At 43.0% G+C, this 18197-nt stretch overlaps 1 protein-coding gene across 5 annotated transcripts in view; it reads right to left on the bottom strand.

The window, feature by feature from the left end:
• Window positions 1–2973: 2973 nt before the first annotated feature.
• CTPS1 (CTP synthase 1) overlaps window positions 2974–18197 on the bottom strand; it is an 83459-nt gene continuing 68235 nt past the window's right edge. For all 5 annotated transcript variants that reach the window (XM_030217929.1, XM_030217928.1, XM_030217930.1 and 2 more), the window contains exons 13-19: window positions 13834–13877; window positions 13163–13259; window positions 11734–11789; window positions 11377–11473; window positions 7654–7798; window positions 5598–5688; window positions 2974–3532 (exon numbers count right to left, since the gene is read on the bottom strand). In XM_030217929.1, coding sequence (XP_030073789.1) covers window positions 5604–5688; window positions 7654–7798; window positions 11377–11473; window positions 11734–11789; window positions 13163–13259; window positions 13834–13877 — 524 coding nt within the window. In that variant the 3' untranslated portion in view covers window positions 2974–3532; window positions 5598–5603. The remainder of the gene's footprint in view (window positions 3533–5597; window positions 5689–7653; window positions 7799–11376; window positions 11474–11733; window positions 11790–13162; window positions 13260–13833; window positions 13878–18197) is intronic.

The raw sequence follows: 18197 nt of genomic DNA, 5'->3' as shown, positions 1-18197 counted from the left end.
TTCTCTGAAAATTTACAAGTTTATGACTGAATGTTCAAAAATAGATATTGACCCCCAGATTCTACATAGGTCACCCAAAGTTGGACGTGCAGTTTTGGGTGCAGATGTTAGATCCATGCCTAAACTAATTGGTTATCACGGCTGATTATTAGTTATTGGTATTAATTAGGATTTAGGTGCAGATATTCCCTGCACCCTATTCAATAACACATGCGACAATTTCATAGCGTGCAATTCCAAGGGGGCGTGGCTATGGGAGGGACGTGAGAATCAAGGAGCGTTCCCAGAAGTTAGGCACGATGTTATAGACCTACTATCAATTATGCGCCAACTACCATAAATTGAGCACCAGCATTTACACAAGGTTTGGCAGGCGAAACGTAAAAGTGTATGCATACAGGCTTTGTGTGTGTATTTTTACCCACAGAAGAGGTAGGGAACTTTTTTAAAGCCCATCTCTGCAGCTAGAGCACAGCTTTACTCACAAACATGACTCAGAAAATTACTCAAATTTGTACTTTGTGGATGAAAGAAATAGGTTTAACTCGTGTTTTGTTAGGATTTCTGAAAACAATGAGGACTTGTTTGGTTTCTTAACCTTTTTTTTGCGCTTACAAACTAAACCAGTTCTCTCCTAGGTGGTCTTTTTATTTTTCAGAGGTCAAGAAAGCCATGAGGTAAGCCAGTAGAACTTCTAGCTTTTTTTTTTGGGGGGGGGGGGGGGGGGGAGGGAAGAAGAACTGCTTGACTTGCCCAGCTGGCCCCAGGGCTGTGGAGTCAGAGTTCATAAAAATGTACCGACTCCAACGTCAGCTTCAAAATTTCAAAAAAAACATTGTAATATATGGCAAACCATGACCCTCAAAATGAACCAAAAAAGAAGAATGAAACTGGGCCAGACTCAATCACACCGGAAGACCCAGAACACTTGACCCCCCCCCCCCCCAAACAAATTTGATCTTTTCCATCTATGACTTTGATCCTGCAAATTGCTATCCTCTTTCTAACTAAGCCACAAGATGGACGCCCATCTTTCGTTTCAATAATACAGTTGGGGACGTCCAAATCTTGAAATTTAGGTCGTCCTTAGAGATGGTCGTCCCTAGACTTGGCTGTTTCTGATTTTCGGCAATAATGGAAACCAAGGACGCCCATCTCAGAAACAACCAAATGCAAGCCATTTGGTCTTGGGAGGAGCCAGCATTCGTAGTGCACTGGTCCACCTCACATGCCAGGACACCAACCGGGCACCCTAGGGGGCACTGCAGTGGACTTCATAAATTGCTCCCAGGTACATAGCTCCCTTACCTTGTGTGCTGAGCCCCCCCCCCCCCCCGACCCACTACCCCCAACTGTACACCATTACCATAGCCCTTACAGGTGAAGGGGGGCACCTACATGTGGGTACAGTGGGTTTGTGGTGGGCTCACATTTACCACCACAAGTGTAACAGGTAGGGGTGGGGATGGGCCTGGGACCGCCTGCCTGAAGTGCACTGCACCCACTAAAACTGCTCCAGGGACCTGCATACTGCTGTGATGGACCTGAGTATGACATTTGAGGCTGGCATAAAACATTTTTAAAGATTTTTTTTTGAGGGTGGGAGGTGGTTAGTGACCACTGGGGGAGTAAGAGGAGGTCATCCCCGATTCTCTCCGGTGGTCATCTGCTCAGTTCGGGCACCTTTTTGTGGCTTGGTCATAAGAAAAACAGGACCAGGTAAAGTTGTCCAAGTGCTCGTCAGGGACGCCCTTTTTTTTTCCATTATGGGTCGAGGACATCCATGTGTTAGGCATGCCCAAGTCCCGCCTTCGCTACGCCTCTGACACCCCCAGTGAACTTTGGCCATTCCTGCGACAGAAAGCAGTTGGGGACGTCCAAAATCGGCTTTCGATTATACCAATTTGGATGACTCTGTGAGAAGGACGCCCCATCTTCCGATGTGTGTCAAAAGATGGGCGTCCTTCTCTTTCGAAAATGAGCCTGATAGTCTTTAATGAGAGAGGCTGGTTATGGAATATATTACTCTATACGTGAAAGATGTTTTTAAGAGAAAATATTACCACTCCAAATAGTTAAAAATATAAATCCCAAACCGTGTTTTACTTATTGGGACTTTAGCTATGCCAAGAAGTTAGTTTCTTGACTAATAATTGAATAGTGGGCCAAATTTCCAAACATGTTATCACTGGTGCCTCATCATCAGAGAACAGCAAAAATCCAGCAGAAAAGTGAAGCCTGTAATGCTGAAGTCACAAGGTTTGAAGACTTCTGGGTGGTGCCAGCTGTTTACAGTTCCTAAGAGATAATATGAATCGGTACCGACTACAGAAGGAATGTAGAACTGAATTTAAAAAACAAATCTGTTGAGCCATCAAAAGTTTTCCACGCCCTCAGAACTGCTCTGCTCTCAGAAGAGAAAAATTAACTGTCTCCCAGGATTTATTATTTAACAATTACCAATATATAAAAACATAAAGCTAGACTGTTCTGTTGCCTTGAAACTCATAATATCGCATTGAAAGGACAATTCTCAAGTTAACATTGTTGTCTGGTGGAATTGGATTTTACTCTGCAAAAAATATGAGCAGACTGTACTGCCTTCTCTGCACGGCCATCAATCTGGTCTTCAGAAATGGAGCACTTTAGATCTTTCCTCTCGCCTGCGAGTTGACTTTTTGATATGGACTCAGCTTTGTGTATTTTAGTGTGTATTTTGTTTTGTTGTATTTTGGTACCTGTGTTTTTCAGTCTTTTTTTTTTTTGTACCCTGCGCTTTCCCACTCATGGCAGGCTCGATGCGGCAGGCGATGGAGGGTTAAGTGACTTGCCCAGAGTCACAAGGAGCTGCCTGTGCCGGGAATCGAACTCAGTTCCTCAGGACCAAAGTCCACCACCCTAACCACTAGGCCACTCCTAGTCTAGTCTGTATGCTGTGTTTTTAAAATTTAATAATAATTTATAAAAAAAATATACATATAAAGCTCGAAGCTCCGTGTGAATGCAGATCAGTTTTATTCTATTTATCCTATGATACGTGTGACAAAGGATTTCAACCTGTTCCAGTGAGGGCAGCTGCCACAATTCATGATTCTCTGGGAGTATTGCCCCTGCCAAGCTATGATTTGGTGGTCACGCCTTCAACTGACATGGTTCATAATACAATAAAATAAATACTGGTTCAGAAAACATTTTTGTTGTACTGTGACAAACTTAACACAAAGCACTCTGCTTGCCTTATCCACTCGTCTGGCGTAAGAGCTTTCCCCGGTGTCTAGTCTTCAAATGTCTCTGCTTTTATTCTCATAGAGACGTTCATAATTGCAGAGAAAGACCAGGAAGTAACGTCAACCCAGTACATGGATTGTTTCAGTTTCAGAATTCAGAGTAAAACAAAGGAAAAACACAAAGAAACCGTATTCAGCAAGGGGGAGAAATGAAGCGTTAAAGCTTGTAACAAACAGTTGAAGAAAGGTGAAAGCTTATGGGAGGTGATCACAAAACTCTTCTTCTGTTCAGTGATTACTGCCACCTAAACAAAGAGAAAAAAAAAGTGTGATTGCAGAAAGGTACCACTATCTGAATAAGGACATATAGTAACATGAATAACTTGGAAGCAGGGAAAAAGCTGACCAGTATCACAATAGCTACTCTGGTTCATGAGAGACTAGTTAAAACAAGCCAGAAAGTAAAAGACCCCGTCAGTTTTTATTAAGTCGTGCTATGGTTTTTAGCGCTCATCAAAAACACTAGCACGGCTTAGTAAAAGACCCCCCCCCCCCCCCCCCCGAATTAGCTAAAATCAATATATTAAACCTGAATTTAAGTTATTCAGTTGTAAGTGTACAAAAATAAATTGAAGCCAGATACTTCTGCCTCAGCAACTAACTGGAAAACATTCCAGTCACATAGGACTTCTAACAGAAAGCAGCAGTGGGAACCATACTTGCCTTGGCCAATAAGGATCTATGAGAGTCAAGCTCCCTGATCTTGCTTGAGCTTCAGAATGGTCTTCGCTATGAGGGGTATCAGAGGATACACATACAGAAAAACTTCCCCCCCAGTGCACAAAGAAGGCATCTGAGGTTAGCTTGCTGCGTGACCCTATCCTGGAGCAGAACCAAGGTACTTTCTTGCTGAACAGAGTGGCAAAAGAGATCTAACGATAGGGTGCCCCACTCTCAAAAGATCCTATGGACAACTTCGTCATCCAATGTCCACTCGTGTGATTGTAGGACTCCACTCAGTTGGGCTGCCACAACACTGCTCCTGCAGGTGTGTGTTCCTGAGAGACGTTCTGTGAGAAATGGCCCATTTTCACATTCTGACAGTATCCCAACACAAGATGTATGATCCCGTCCCTCCTTGCTTGTCTATGTAATACATGGCCACCTTGTTGTTCGTTTTAACCAGGATGACTTTGTTGGATAACTGATCTTTGAAAGCCAGTATTCCATACTGCTTAGCTCTAGGAAGTCTTTCCTGGGCTCAGTGTTAAGGTTGTCCAAGGTGAGCTCTCCAGCCCAACTTGGACGCATCTGTTAGAGTTGTTTGAATTGGAGGAATCTGGAAGGGGATTCTTTTTGCCAGACTGGAATATATCATCAACCAGGACAGTAAGGTGAACCAAAAAAAATTAAGAGCAGTAGGATTAGAGCAGTTCAGGAACTCCCGACTTGCATTATAATGGCTTTTAGCAGGCAGAAGGTTGCTAGGCTGTATAGAGAGAGGTGTGACCAGCAGGAGGTGTTGATGTTCCTGTACAGGTCATTGGTGAGGCCCCACCTGGAGTATTGTGTTCAGTTTTGGAGGCCGTTTCTTGCTAAGGATGCAAAGAAAAGCTACAAAAAAGGTATGAGATTTGCGTTACAAAATGTATGAGGAGAGACTTGCTGACCTGAACATGTATACCCTGGAGGAAAGGAGAAACAGGGGTGATATGATACAGACGTTCAAATATTTGAAAGGTATTAATCTGCAAACGAACCTGTTCCGGAGACAGGAAAGCGGTAGAACTAGAGGACATGAAATGAGGTTGAAGGAGGGCAGACTCAGGAAAAATGTCAGGAAGTATTTTTTCACGGAGAGAGAGTGGTGGATGCTTGGAATGCCCTCCCGCGGGAGGTGGTGGAGATGAAAACGGTAAAGGAATTCAAAAATGCGTGGGATAAACATAAAGGAATCCTGTTCAGAAGGAATGGATCCTCAGAAGCTTAGCAGAGATTGTGTGGCAGCGCCGGTTGGGAGGCGGGGCTAGTACAGGGCAGACTTCTACGGTCTGTGCCCTGAAAATGGTAGATACAAATCAAGGTCAGATATACATATAAAGTAGCGCATATGAGTTTATCTTGTTGGGCAGACTGGATGGACCGTACAGGTCTTTTTCTGTCGTCACCTACTATGTTAGGTCTGTCCAGAAGGTTATGGAGCAAAGGTCTGTTCAATGTTCAGTTCTGGTCTTCAGAAAAAGAGTAGTTACACTAAAGGCACGATAGGACTTAAACAGGCCAATTATCATTTGCTATTTTTATCACAGAGTGTAATTCATCATTAGAAGGGAACAAAAAGGATGATCAAGAGAAGCTTTTGCACATTACCTGTAATCAGTCGTGGTTTATGGATGGAAGCTTCAGCTCTGCGATATCTGAATCAGGGGAACTACTGCCACTGCGGTCACTGTAAGTGTCCCTGTGGGGAATTCAACACGTCCTTTGCAGGTTAAACTTCAGTATTAGTAGTAATTTCTTTACGTCAGCATTTACAAAGTGCCCTAAATCACAGTTCAAAAAATTACACACAGGTAAAACAGATTCCTGCTGAAGAAATATTATTTAAATGAATAATTAAGGCAATATGGGGCAAATGGGAACATTTTCACTGGGAACTTAGATATGGTTCTCTATCTTTGAACCCTTTAGGTAAGAAAATTATGCATGTAGTTTCTTTAGAAAATTCACTTACATTGATACTCAAGTACCCACAGAATTGGCATGTCCTTCAGTGACTGGAGGAAATTGGGGGGGGGTGGGGGGGGGGGAAGAGAAGGATGAGTGAACGTAACTGAAAATCCCATTTTGCAACTGTATTTGATTCCCTCAATCGAACCCATGCCTTTAGGAACACACCCCTCTAAGGCAGTTAAGAGTTTGCGTGTTGTAAAGCCTGCACATAACTTTAGTTAGACAAATTGAAAATTGCTCTCCTCTCCTGAACCCCAAGATAGCCAATTTCCCCACTGGTTAATGGCTTTGAAAGCTGTCCTCAAAGTGACTTGCCCAAGATCACAAGTGACAGCGGAAGGAGGATTTGAGCCTGGCTCTCCTTGTTCCTAGTTCAGTATTATAACTATGAGAAAATACACGGCTATCACACATAATATTAAGAAAAAAATATATAAAATGTTATATTCACATTTTTTTGGAGGAAAAAGTTAAAATTGATGTCTTAAAATGTATTTGTCAAAGACAGATGTTTTATATTTTGGTCAAAAAGATATTGCCTAAGATTCCCAGTTCCAGAGGAAACAATTTCTTCAAATAAAGTCCCCACATTCTTATAAATTGGTGCTTTTTTTTTTTCTTTTTAACATTTTCTTTGTTGATGTTTGATTTCCTATCAAGGCATTAAATATATATATTCTGAGTCTTCCCATTTTGAAGCCTTTTTGCTTGAGAAATCTTGAAAGATCGATTTATTATCTTCTTTGTTTAGTTATTTCAAAGAAGGTATGATTCTCTTTAAAAACTTTTCATGCCACTAATCACTGGGTAAAACAATCTCCACTCAAACACTCAGGTTTTTTTTTTTTTTTTACAAAGGCGTGGTAGTGTTTAGCGTATGCTTATTTTCAGAACGTGCTAATAACGCTAGCACCCCTTTGTAAAAGGATCCCTCAGCTTCTTAATCAGCCAGTGAAGATCTATGTTTTGCTTTTCCTTTTTTTTTTAATTATTGCTGGTTTTTCTTCTTTAATGGGAAAGTCAATAATTAATAAATATCAGTAGATTACTAATGATACATATTAGGCAGTATGGAAAGCACATTCATATAACAAATATACTCACGATGCTAGCATGATACAAATGAAACATTCAAATAACATAGAAATGAGATAAACATGATGTCTCTGCACAATACGAATGACATACCTGAACAGACAAGCATTTGAACAATCAAATAGCAGTTATGATGCTCACAATGTCATTTCATTTGAGTATTTATATACTGCTTATATTAAGCAATTTACAACTTCACTGTACAGGTACTTCACTATTGGGCTCACAGTTTAGGTAGTATATTGTACTACTGTTATACCTGGGGCAATAGAGGGTTAAGTGACTCATCCAAGGTCACACGAAGCTGCAGAAGGAGTTGAACCTGGTTCCCCAGGATCTTAACCCACTGCCGTCAGGTAGCAGTAAGAATGGAACCCAGTTTACCAGGTCCACAAACCCACTACACTAACCATTAGGCCACTCCTTCACTCCAGTACGATACAAGCAAACATCTTAATAGGCAGCCAAAGTGCAGTTAAGACATATAGACGGACAAGTTGCTTAGTACAAAGTAACTGAGATAAATAGATGGGTGGCTGAACTGAAGGCACATATGTACACTTGAATAAGATATGAATCCTGATTTTATCCTGCTTACCTGGGCGAGAGTCTGCAGCCTTTCTGGAGGTAGTGTGCGAGTCTCCCTGCAGAAGCCAACAGGAGGCCAAAGTAGGGAGGAGAAGGCTTTATAGGCCTGGATGTAAACTCAGGATGATACTGAACACCAACAAAATATGGATGATCTATGGAAAAAAAAAAAAAAAAAAGACACAAATAATGCTTCTAAGAATGGCCTAGAATTCTGACATTCACTTTGTGGGTATACAATTTTTTTTTAAAGGGAGGTCTCGTACAGAAATGTCTTGGTATTAACACCAATGGCAAGAACTAACCTCCACAGTTCTTAACACACAGAAAAAAAAAAAAAAAAAAGACAGTGGAGTTGACCAAAAAAAAACCCCAACAATCTTTATTACTTTCTGAAGCAACTCAACACAGGCCATGTTTCGGCTACATGGCCTGCATAATCCGGAATAATGTCATATAAAGTAACTATAGTATACTGCTGTATCCGATTCACAATAACCACATTATAGGCTCGTCATATAATCAAGGACAAATAGATATGATCCAAGAAATTAGGTCTTAATGATAATTTTTTTTCCATTAGTCCTTCCCCCACAGATGTATCCAATCAATCAGCAGGTGGAGAGAGAACTGAAAACTGAGCTGAGACATCTCTCTCTTGGCATCAAGTCCAGTTCCTCAGTATTTATGTGGACAAGCAGTAAGGAGAAACTCAAAATAAACACAACAACCTTAAACAACTCGCTAATCTTGACATGGTGTACCACGGTAATCTTCTGCAGCTCCTTGACTACTTCGGTGCGAGTGGTAACGTACTTGCCTGGCTTAGAGGTTTTCTTACAACAAGATCCTACCAAGTACAAGCCAACTCCACCTTCTCGTCCCACTGGAAAGCAGGCTGCGGTGTACCACAGGGCTCCCCACTATCGCCTACCCTCTTCAATGTGATGTTGATCCCCCTGGCAACGGCTCTCTCCAAACTGGGATTGAACCCATCTATGCAGATGACATCACGATCTTCCTCCCTTTTGAGAAAGACCTCACTGAAATTACCAATCGGATACGTCAAGGCTTTAACACCATGCTCAACTGGGCCAACTCCTTCAGATTCAAACTCAACACTGAGAAAATGCACTGCTTGATCCTCTCCTCTCCCTATAACAAACTCTGGCCCCTTACATTGATTACTCCTGAGCTTGTCCTGCCTATCTCGTCATCCCTAAAAATCTTGGGAGTACTGCTTGACAGATCTTTGACATTAGAGCAGCATGTGAACTCTACAGTCAAGCAAATGTTCTACTCTCTCTGGAGGCTTAAGCGTATCAAGCCATACTTCCCTCGAGATGTGTTCCGTGGTCTTGTCCAGTCCCTGGTGATTAGCCATCTCGATTACTGCAATAGCATCTATGGGGGATGTTTAAGTATGCTCCTGAAAAAATTGCAAACAGCTCAGAATACAGCAGCCCGACTTATCTTCGGCAAGTCTAGACTTGACAGTTCGAGGCCGTTGCGCGCGCGGCTGCATTGGCTTCCTGTAAAGGACCGCATCGCCTTCAAAACCTGCGCATTGGTGCACAAAATCATCTATGGCAATGCCCCTTCCTACATGGACACTCTCAATCTGCCGCTCAGGAATTCCCGTAGGTCGGCCCGCTCGTACCTCAACCTCCACTACCCTGCCCCTCATGGCCTCAAATATAAGACCACCTATGGCTCCTCTTTTCCTTACCTCAGCACTCAATTGTGGAACGGGTTGCCTCGCGAGGTCAAATTCACTTCTGATCAACCGACCTTCAAGAAGTGACTCAAGACCTTCCTCTTTGGCAGTGCATACGCTAAGAGCCCTACAGGTGCCGTACCCTTTTAGCCCACGACTCCTTCCTTGCTGATTTATCTCCTCCCCTCTCTTCCTCCTTCGCTGTTTCTCTTCTCTCCTGTGACCTTGTCTACTTGTACTTTGTACTATTGTTGCTTATTAATTATTGTACGCCACACTGAGCCTGCCTATGGGTGGGAATACTGTGGGATATAAATGTCATAAATAAATAAATAAATCTAACACTAACCAAACAAGCAAACATGTGTAGACCTCTCTCATCTCATAGAGAAGCAGGAAGCACCATGCAAGGTGACAGTACTTATTTGACCTATTACGTCGCACCAACTAAACATCTCAGAACCCTCGGGAGAGCCTCTGGAATAGTGGGAAGGACTAACAGGAAGAAACTTATCAGCTAAGACCTAAATTTCTCCTTCCATTACATAGCTTCCCACTATTCTAGAACCTGTGGGATGTTCAAAAACAAACCCTAGAGTGCGTGGGAAACTACCCTGCAGTGCTTGGCAAAGATATGCAGCATAGACCATGTCACCGCCTTGCAAATATCCACCAGAGACAGTAAGGAAGTCTCTGCCACTGTATGCCCCGTAGAATAAGTCCATAAGGCCTGAGGAGCCTTCTTCTCAAGCAAATAAGCTGATGCGATAGTTTCCTTCAGCCACCTAGCAATTGTGGGTTTGGAAGCCATGAGGCCATGCCTCTGTTTACCAAAAAGCACAGTCTGTCCGATTTATGCCAATCATATGCATATGACTTCCAGATATCTAATGAAGACTGTAAGCACATATAGAAGCATCAAGGAAGAATACAGAGCCTCTTTGTGAAAGGACAGAAGCTCCACAGACTGGTTGAGATGAATTGCTGATACCACTTTTGGAAGAAAGGAAGGAACAGTGCGTAGGGAGAGGGATCCAGACAAGAGAAAGCCCGAAGCTCCGTAACCCTACATACCAATGCAACAGCCACCAAGAACGCTGGGGCCGATATTCAGACCGTGGGATTTAGACCGGCTAACTCCTGCAGTCGGCACAGAGTCCAGATAGTCAATGTAGGGCCATTTCCGGTGACCAGCATTGAATATCCGGGTTATGTTTGGCCAGTTTAAAGATAACCGGCTAAGTTGATATTCAGACTTAGCTGGTTATCTTTAAACCAGCCAAAGCTATCCCACGTTTTCAAGCAATCAAATATGGTCGCTAAACTGGCTTTAAAAATCAGTGGAGAGCACTGCATATCGGGGGGGGGGGGGGGGGGGGGGTGTCTGTCTTTAGTGTAAGACCTTTCAAGAAGGCATTCCAGAGTGGCTCAAAAGGCGGTTTTGGAAGAGACTGAAGGACTGAATTAAGGTTACACTCTGGACACAGCATACAAAAGGAAGGCCACAAGCAGCCCACTTCCTGCAGGAATCAAACACGATATCTGGGTGAGCTGGAAGAGACATCTTCTGTAGTTGGCCCCTGAAACAGGCCAAAGCTGCAACCTGAACTTTAAGAGAACCCAACGCCAATCCTTTCTGAAGATCTGCTTAGAGAAACGCTAGGATGTATGCACTCTGAGCAGAGAAGGGAGATAGTCAGTGCTCAGAACACCAGCCCTCTAATATCCTCCACACCCTCACACCTGCCATGGATGTAGAGAATTTCCAAGCATGAAGCAAGGTTGCAATGGCCGAATCAAAATAACCTTTTTGTCTCAACCAAGTCCTTTCAATGGCCAAGCCATAAGATCACAGATCCTCATGAGCACTGGACCCGCGGAAGACAGCGTGATCTTTCTCTCTCTCTCTCTCATATATCTGGTGTGGCTTGTACTTCTGTCTGACTCAATATGCTGTTGACAGCATAATCCATGCTATGTCAAAATAATTCACAAAGTGATTCATAGGAGGCCCACCTTCCAGCTCCACCACCTCCATTCGCTCGCCTTCAGTGTCCTGGCCTACAAATTTCAGGCCCTTTTCTTCAAAGTTGTTCCTTAGCTCTGGGTTCACCTGCAGGAAAAGTATAAGCAGAGACAGGGACTTGTCACCAAAGAGGAAAGTCACACAGGTTCCATGCAAGCAGGAACAAAAGCAATAGCGTACAAGAAAGATCCAAACAGGGAAAGGTTCAGATCCTCCCCTTATCTAGCTCTCACCTGCACCCCACTGTCTTTGCTTGTTCTCGATTACTCTGGTAGTCTCTCTAGCCACACATCTTTTACCTGTCATGCATGAATGCAAAAGAGCAGTTAATTATCACAGATCTGTACCTCGTATCTATGTCGGTGTCTCTCTTCTATGTATTCATGATCTCCATATAGTTTTCCTGTGAAGCAAGAGGATACTGTTCAGAACTTTATATTGCTGCTTCAATGCACAAGGTTATGCCCTTCCCTTTTCCAAGTAAGCTCCGCCTTAGGTCCATTGACATATACCAATTTATTTTGTAACTTAGGGGCCCTTTTACAAAGGCACGCTGAAAAATGGCCTGCGGTAGTGTAGACGCGTGTTTTGGGCACGCGCAGAATCATTTTTCAGCGCACCTGTAAAAAAATGCCTTTTTAAAATTTTTGCTGATAATGGACATGCGGCAAAATGAAAATTGCCGCGCGTCCATTTTGGGTCTGAGACGTTACCGCCAGCCATTGACCTGGCGGTAAGGTCTCACACGATAACCGGTGGTAATGGTGGCTGGCGGTAACGTCTCACACGATAACCGGTGGTAATGGTCTACGCATGTAGAATGACGATTACTACCCAATTATCGCCCACACGCCAGAAAATAAAAATAATTTTCCAGCGCAACTAGTGGACGCGTGTCAAAAATGAAATTACCACAAGGGCCACGCAGTAGCCGGGCGGCAACTCAAAATTTATGCGCCTTGGGCGTGTGTAGGCGCCTACGCGGTTTAATAAAGGGCCCCTTAAAGCATTTCAGAATCCCTGACCAACAGCGCCTTATTCAAGTTATCCTATGAATCTGTCCATAGGGTTTAAAGTTATTATAGAATCCTATGCATTAGCCCACAGGCGTACCCTAAGTATGGTACAGTACTGTCCACGCATCAAGTAATGGTCATAGTATATTTATAAATAAAACCTATGGGGCCCTTTTACAGAGCGGCGCTCTTTCGGGACTACTGCCAGCCAAACGCGGCTGCTGGCGGCAGTCCCGCTCCGAGCACTCACCATTTCCGGGGGAAAAATAGAAAACCCCTGGAAATGGCTTGCATGGCAATAACCTGCTGGTAATTGGGCATCGCCTGGGTTCACCTGTCTACAGTACACTGCACCCACCACTCCAGGGACCTGCATGCTGCTCTAATGGACCTGGCTATAACATTTGAGGTTGTCATAGAAGCTGGTGAGTACTATTTTTATTCATACTTTTGGAGGGGGGGGGGGGGGGGGTCATCCCTGAATTCCTCTAAAAAAAAAAAAAAAAGATCAGGCAACTCTCAGGCTCTTGCTATCAAAGAAGGCCCCTCTTCTGAGGTGCATTTTCAGGACCATTACAGCAGCAGCCTGCTGCCCCAGACTCGACTGCTCTGCCAGACGAGGAAAACAGTCATCTATGTATAATTTCTTCTTGTGTTGAATTTTCCCAAGTGTATGTACTGCCCAGGAGTCAGAGTTTCACTTGCCCTTACCAGAAAACACTACCAAGGCTGGAAAGAGGACAAGAAACACAGCACTTACTCATAAGACAGCTGTTGCTTCGGAAGATGGTTCGTCTTTTCCCAAGTCTCATGGTTCCACCCATCTGTCCAGGATTGTGTTCTGGCATGTCAATTACCTGTAGAAAATTAAATCACTATAGCCCAGAGGTTCTCAATGCAGCCCTTGGGACGCACCCAGCCAGTCAGGTTTTAAGAATTCTCGCAGTGAATATGCATCAGATGAATTTACATGGATGGCTTCCATTGTATATAAATTTATATATATTCATTGTGAGCATCTTTAAGTCTAAGTCTATCAATTTTTTTTTTTAACCACCTTCTATTGAAGCACAAATCAAGGCGGTTTACATATATAACTATTCAGGTACTTGCACTGTCCCAGTTTAAGTATATTGTACCTGGGGCAACGGAGGGCTAAGTGATTTGCCCAGGTTCACACGGAGCTGCAGAGAGAATTGAACCTGGTTCCCCAAGATCTTAACCCACTGCCGGCAGCAGTGGGAATCGAACCTGGTTCCCCAGGTCCGCATCCCGCTGCACTAACCATTAGGCCACTCCTGACTGGCTAGAAGTGTCCCGAGGACTGGCTTGAGAACCCCTGCTGTAGCGCTTGCTAGTCAGAAGAACAAGAATAGAAAGAGTGCCCAAGCATTATGTGCCTAAATGTAAAACCATCAGTCCCATACTCACCACTGGGTAACTGGTTTTGGAATTAAATTCTGTGGAGTTTGCATCTGAAATAAAACATATTAACAGAAAGATGACCTTTGAATAGCAATTTATTTACATGATTATACATACAATGAGAATTAAGCTAAAATAATTTAAAGGTAAAGACGTGCTGTGAGCTAACAGTAAGCACACTAAGGTCCATGAGATACAAATGTCTTACTGATGGTGAGGGGAAGCAAGGCACCTTCAAGAGATCAGTCCAAATTCAATAAGAATTTGTTGGTGTGAGACAGTATTTGTTTCTACATTTAGAGAGATCAACTCATATGCTCCACTGTCAATCAGTATACAACTGAGCACTCACTGATCGACCCCTGATGAAGGCTTTTTTAAAAACCAAAACACGGACCGTGTAGGGTCCAAATAAAATTGTCTATTGGAGCATCTTACCCTTGGTTTGGACTGATCTCTTGAAGTTGGTTTCTTTTCCACTCTCTTTTGTGCTGTTGAATTTTTGTGGATATTGTGAACCCCTCTTGGTTTTTGCGAAGGGGAAACAAGGTGCATGCTTGTTGGCTCTCCATGGGATATGGGGAATGGGCATCCTCCCCCATACATTAAATCTCTAGGGACTCTGACCAATCTTTCCTGGGGACAGGCAAATGACACTTCTCAAAGGTTTCTTTGTTATGTGTTACTGTGTGACACAGCTCAATGGCATATGCCTCTGTACATCTGCAGTGCTCATTCATTTTATCCGTAACATTTTATGTTGTGAGCCATGAAGAAACCAGTTTAGAAATTATATGTGGCCCGCTGAGCAAAAAGGTACCAAAAGTGGGATATGTGACTTATTTATACCACAAGACAGAGAGATATCAATTGGATAATCGCGGACTAATCACGTCTTTAAAAAAAAGAGAAACTTTTTTTTTTATTGATAAACTACATTTTTTGGAAAAGCGCATTTGAAAAATAGCAAACCTAAAACATCTATATCTGTGTAATCGATACAAAGTTAAGGCTAAAATTTTGCATAGACCCTTTTCTACTGATCCTATAGTACACAAAAATGAAATTTGCCCAAATTTACCCCTCCAAACTCTTATAGGTCTTTATCTCTGTTATTTGTAACCCAACTTTTAGTACCTTTTTATTCAGGGATTGTCCCAGTGACTCAGTGACAGTATTGTACGCTTCCATGGAGGTCCTGGGTTTAATCACAAGGTCAAGTGTTCTGCTCCTTGGACTATGCTGAGACCATATTCAGAACCCCTGGGGAAAGGGAGTCTGTCACCATGCAGTGGTGACACCTAATGGCCAGCTTTAGGATTCACGACTGCAGTGCTTAAAAAGGAGCCATCGTTACAATGACAGAGCATTCCAGTCCCAGGTCTTATTGAGCTGAAAGCCCAGAAGGGAGAAACCTTCAGACCCCAAAAACAATAAACTGCACCACTGGAGTTCAGCTGGTCACCTATTTTATTGGAAATAAAGACTTCAGAGATTATTTTTTCTTTTTTTTTTAAGTAGGGAAAAGGTAAAAAAAAAAAAGTATTTGGGATATGTTTACCATTCCAACATATTAGACTTCAAACCCAGCTGCATGGCTTTACTTTTAAAAAAAGAAAAAAAATGTTAACCTTTCCACCAAAAGCATTGGGACTAAAGGACAATTACATGCTAAACCTGAGTAGATGATCCGTAGGGAAGCTACAGGCTGAACAGAATGTCAAAGAATGCGGAAACACAGGAAGAACACAGATAGAGAGTAAAGAAAGCCAAGAGCCTATAAAATGTACTAAATGTAATATGGTAATATAGTAAATGACGGCAGATAAAAGACCAGCATAGCCCATCTAGTCTGTCCAGAAATGTAGACAGGATCTTATCTACAGTTCTGTGAGTTAACCCCCCCCCCCTTTTTTTTCCCTTTAGGGTTATAAACTTAATGCCTAGTGCAGTCTACCCCCTTCTTTGCCTCTTGTTCTTTTTTATTCTTTGAAGTGTGAAAGGTATGGAGAAATTAGATCTTACCTGCTAATTTGCTTTCCTTTAGTCCCTCCGGACCGGACCAGGATTGGACTGATGGGTTGTGCTCGCCTACCAGCAGGTGGAGACTGAGAAAAAAACTCTGACTCTTGAGAGCCAATAGGAGCCCTGGCCATGTGACCTTAGCCTCAGTATTTGAATAACAAAGCAGGAAAGAAAGAAAGACCTTCTGTGCCGTATGGAATCCTAGCAGCCACAAAGCACTCGGCAATGCCAAGTATCAGAGCTCACCAGCAACTCTCACCAGAGAAGTGGTATGGCCCGATATGTATTACAGCTCACCAGCAACTCTCACTAGAGAAGTGGTATGGCTCACTTGTACTATAGCTCACCAGCAACTCTCACCAGAGAAGCAATATGGCTCACATGTAATATAGCTCACCCGCAACTCTCCCCAGAGAAGTGGTATGGCTCACATATAATATAGCTCACCCGCAACTCTCACCAGAGAATTGGTATGGCTCACTTGTCTTATAGCTCACCAGCAACTCTCACCAGAGAAGTGGTATGGCTCACTTGTCTTATAGCTCACCAGCAACTCTCACCAGAGAAGTGGTATGGCCCACTTAAGATTTTATATATATTCCATCAACTGAGCTTACCAGCAACTCTCACCAGAAAAGTGGTAAATCATATTTAAGGTTTTATAGATATTCCAGCAACTGAGCTCAGCCACAACTCTCACCAGAGAAGTGGTATGGCGTATTTAAGGTTTTATAGATAGATTCCAGCAATTGAGCTCACCAGCAACCACCAGAGAAGTGGTATAGACCACGTAAAGTTCTGTATATATATAGTATTGTTCCACGAATCGTAAAGGAATGAATACACTTCCTACTGAATACACTTCCTACTTAATAAAAGAAGCTAAAGAGTAGAGAGAACATGGGAGGGGCCTGGTCCGGTCCGGAGGGACTAAAGGAAAGCAAATTAGCAGGTAAGATCTAATTTCTCCTTCCTTAGCGTCCCTCCGGACCGGACCAGGATTGGACTGATGGGAAGTACCAAAGCAGTAATCTGAAGGGAGGGACCTTATGAAAACTGCAGAGAAATGTTCATGCTGCATAGGCCACCTGGCGACAACTAACATGTAGTGTGTCCCAATGAGCAAAATAAAATGAAACTAGGACTAAGTTGCCAACTTACCAATGTGCACCGAGAGCACCAAAAATCGCCGTAGTAAGAATAGAGCCCGCTTCTGAAGTTGTGGAATATGTTGTAATACGCTGTGGAACTGCCCTCTCAGCGAGAAGAGAAATAGACATTCTCATTTCCTTGATCCTTCGCGATATAGCGGGTTAGAAACAATGAAAAACTTTTACGCCTACTGGCTAGAAGGACAAAACCAATAAGAAAAAACCGATTGGGAAAGGTGAAAACTTTAAACTACAGCAGACCGAAAAGAAGTTACCAACCATATAAGTATTCCACACATAGATCTACTTGCTGCAATGGCTACTGGGAAACACTGCTTGAAGAGGAAAACTTTATAGAAAAAGTTATGGCTACTAGAAAACAGAACTTTAAGAGTCTGTTCACCTAGTTCACCTAGCTGGTGGACGAAGCGGGAGGTACAGGTGCAGGACTCCTTTAAGAAACCGCTTTGACAGTGGATGCTGCATAAGCGTGCGGTTGTCAACAGTATCATGCATCACTGATAGAGCTGCCAAATGAACTCTAATGGATGAGTAAGACAGACAAGATTTCGCAAGATGCAGAAGATATTCCAAAACATGCAAAATGGATACTGTTTGTGGAATGAAGTGGCGAGAGGAGTACCACAGAGTGAACCGTCGCCACTTTGATTCATAGGACTTTAATGTAGATTTCTGTCTGGAAGCAATTAAAACTTGAAGTACTTCCTGCGAAAATATCAAAGATGTTGCAGACCCAGGAACCACGCCATAAGTTTGAGTGACTGGGGGTCCGGATGTAGAAGGGTGCCTTGGTTCTGCGTAAACACCTAGTGAGATGATGGAAGAAACGCATAAAGAAGGCTGAAAAACCCCTGCTGGACGTTGGCATCTGTCCCTGTCTCCGTCAAGACTGTTGCTGAACGGAAGAAGCAAGAAATGTTCGTGAGCCTGAAGGCAAAAAGAGATAGCCCTGAAGTGTCGCAGTGAGGAAGTAAGGCTGAAAAAATGAGAGTCCATTCACCTAAATGCAGGGTGACACAACTAAGAAAAAATGAGTACAAACTCAAGAGTATACTCTTAACTCCTCCTTGGCAGATGACATAACCCATTGCCATGGCAAGGACCAACATAGCTCTCTCCGCCTTGTTTGTCAGTAGGGAAAACAAAATTCACCCGAAGGTAAAACGAATTGCT

The sequence above is a fragment of the Microcaecilia unicolor genome, chromosome 11, assembly GCF_901765095.1.
Source record: "Microcaecilia unicolor chromosome 11, aMicUni1.1, whole genome shotgun sequence".
Classification (NCBI taxonomy): Eukaryota; Metazoa; Chordata; class Amphibia; order Gymnophiona; family Siphonopidae; genus Microcaecilia; species Microcaecilia unicolor.
Note: the sequence above shows the minus strand (reverse complement) of the source record. Positions and strands in the feature narration are given on the sequence as shown.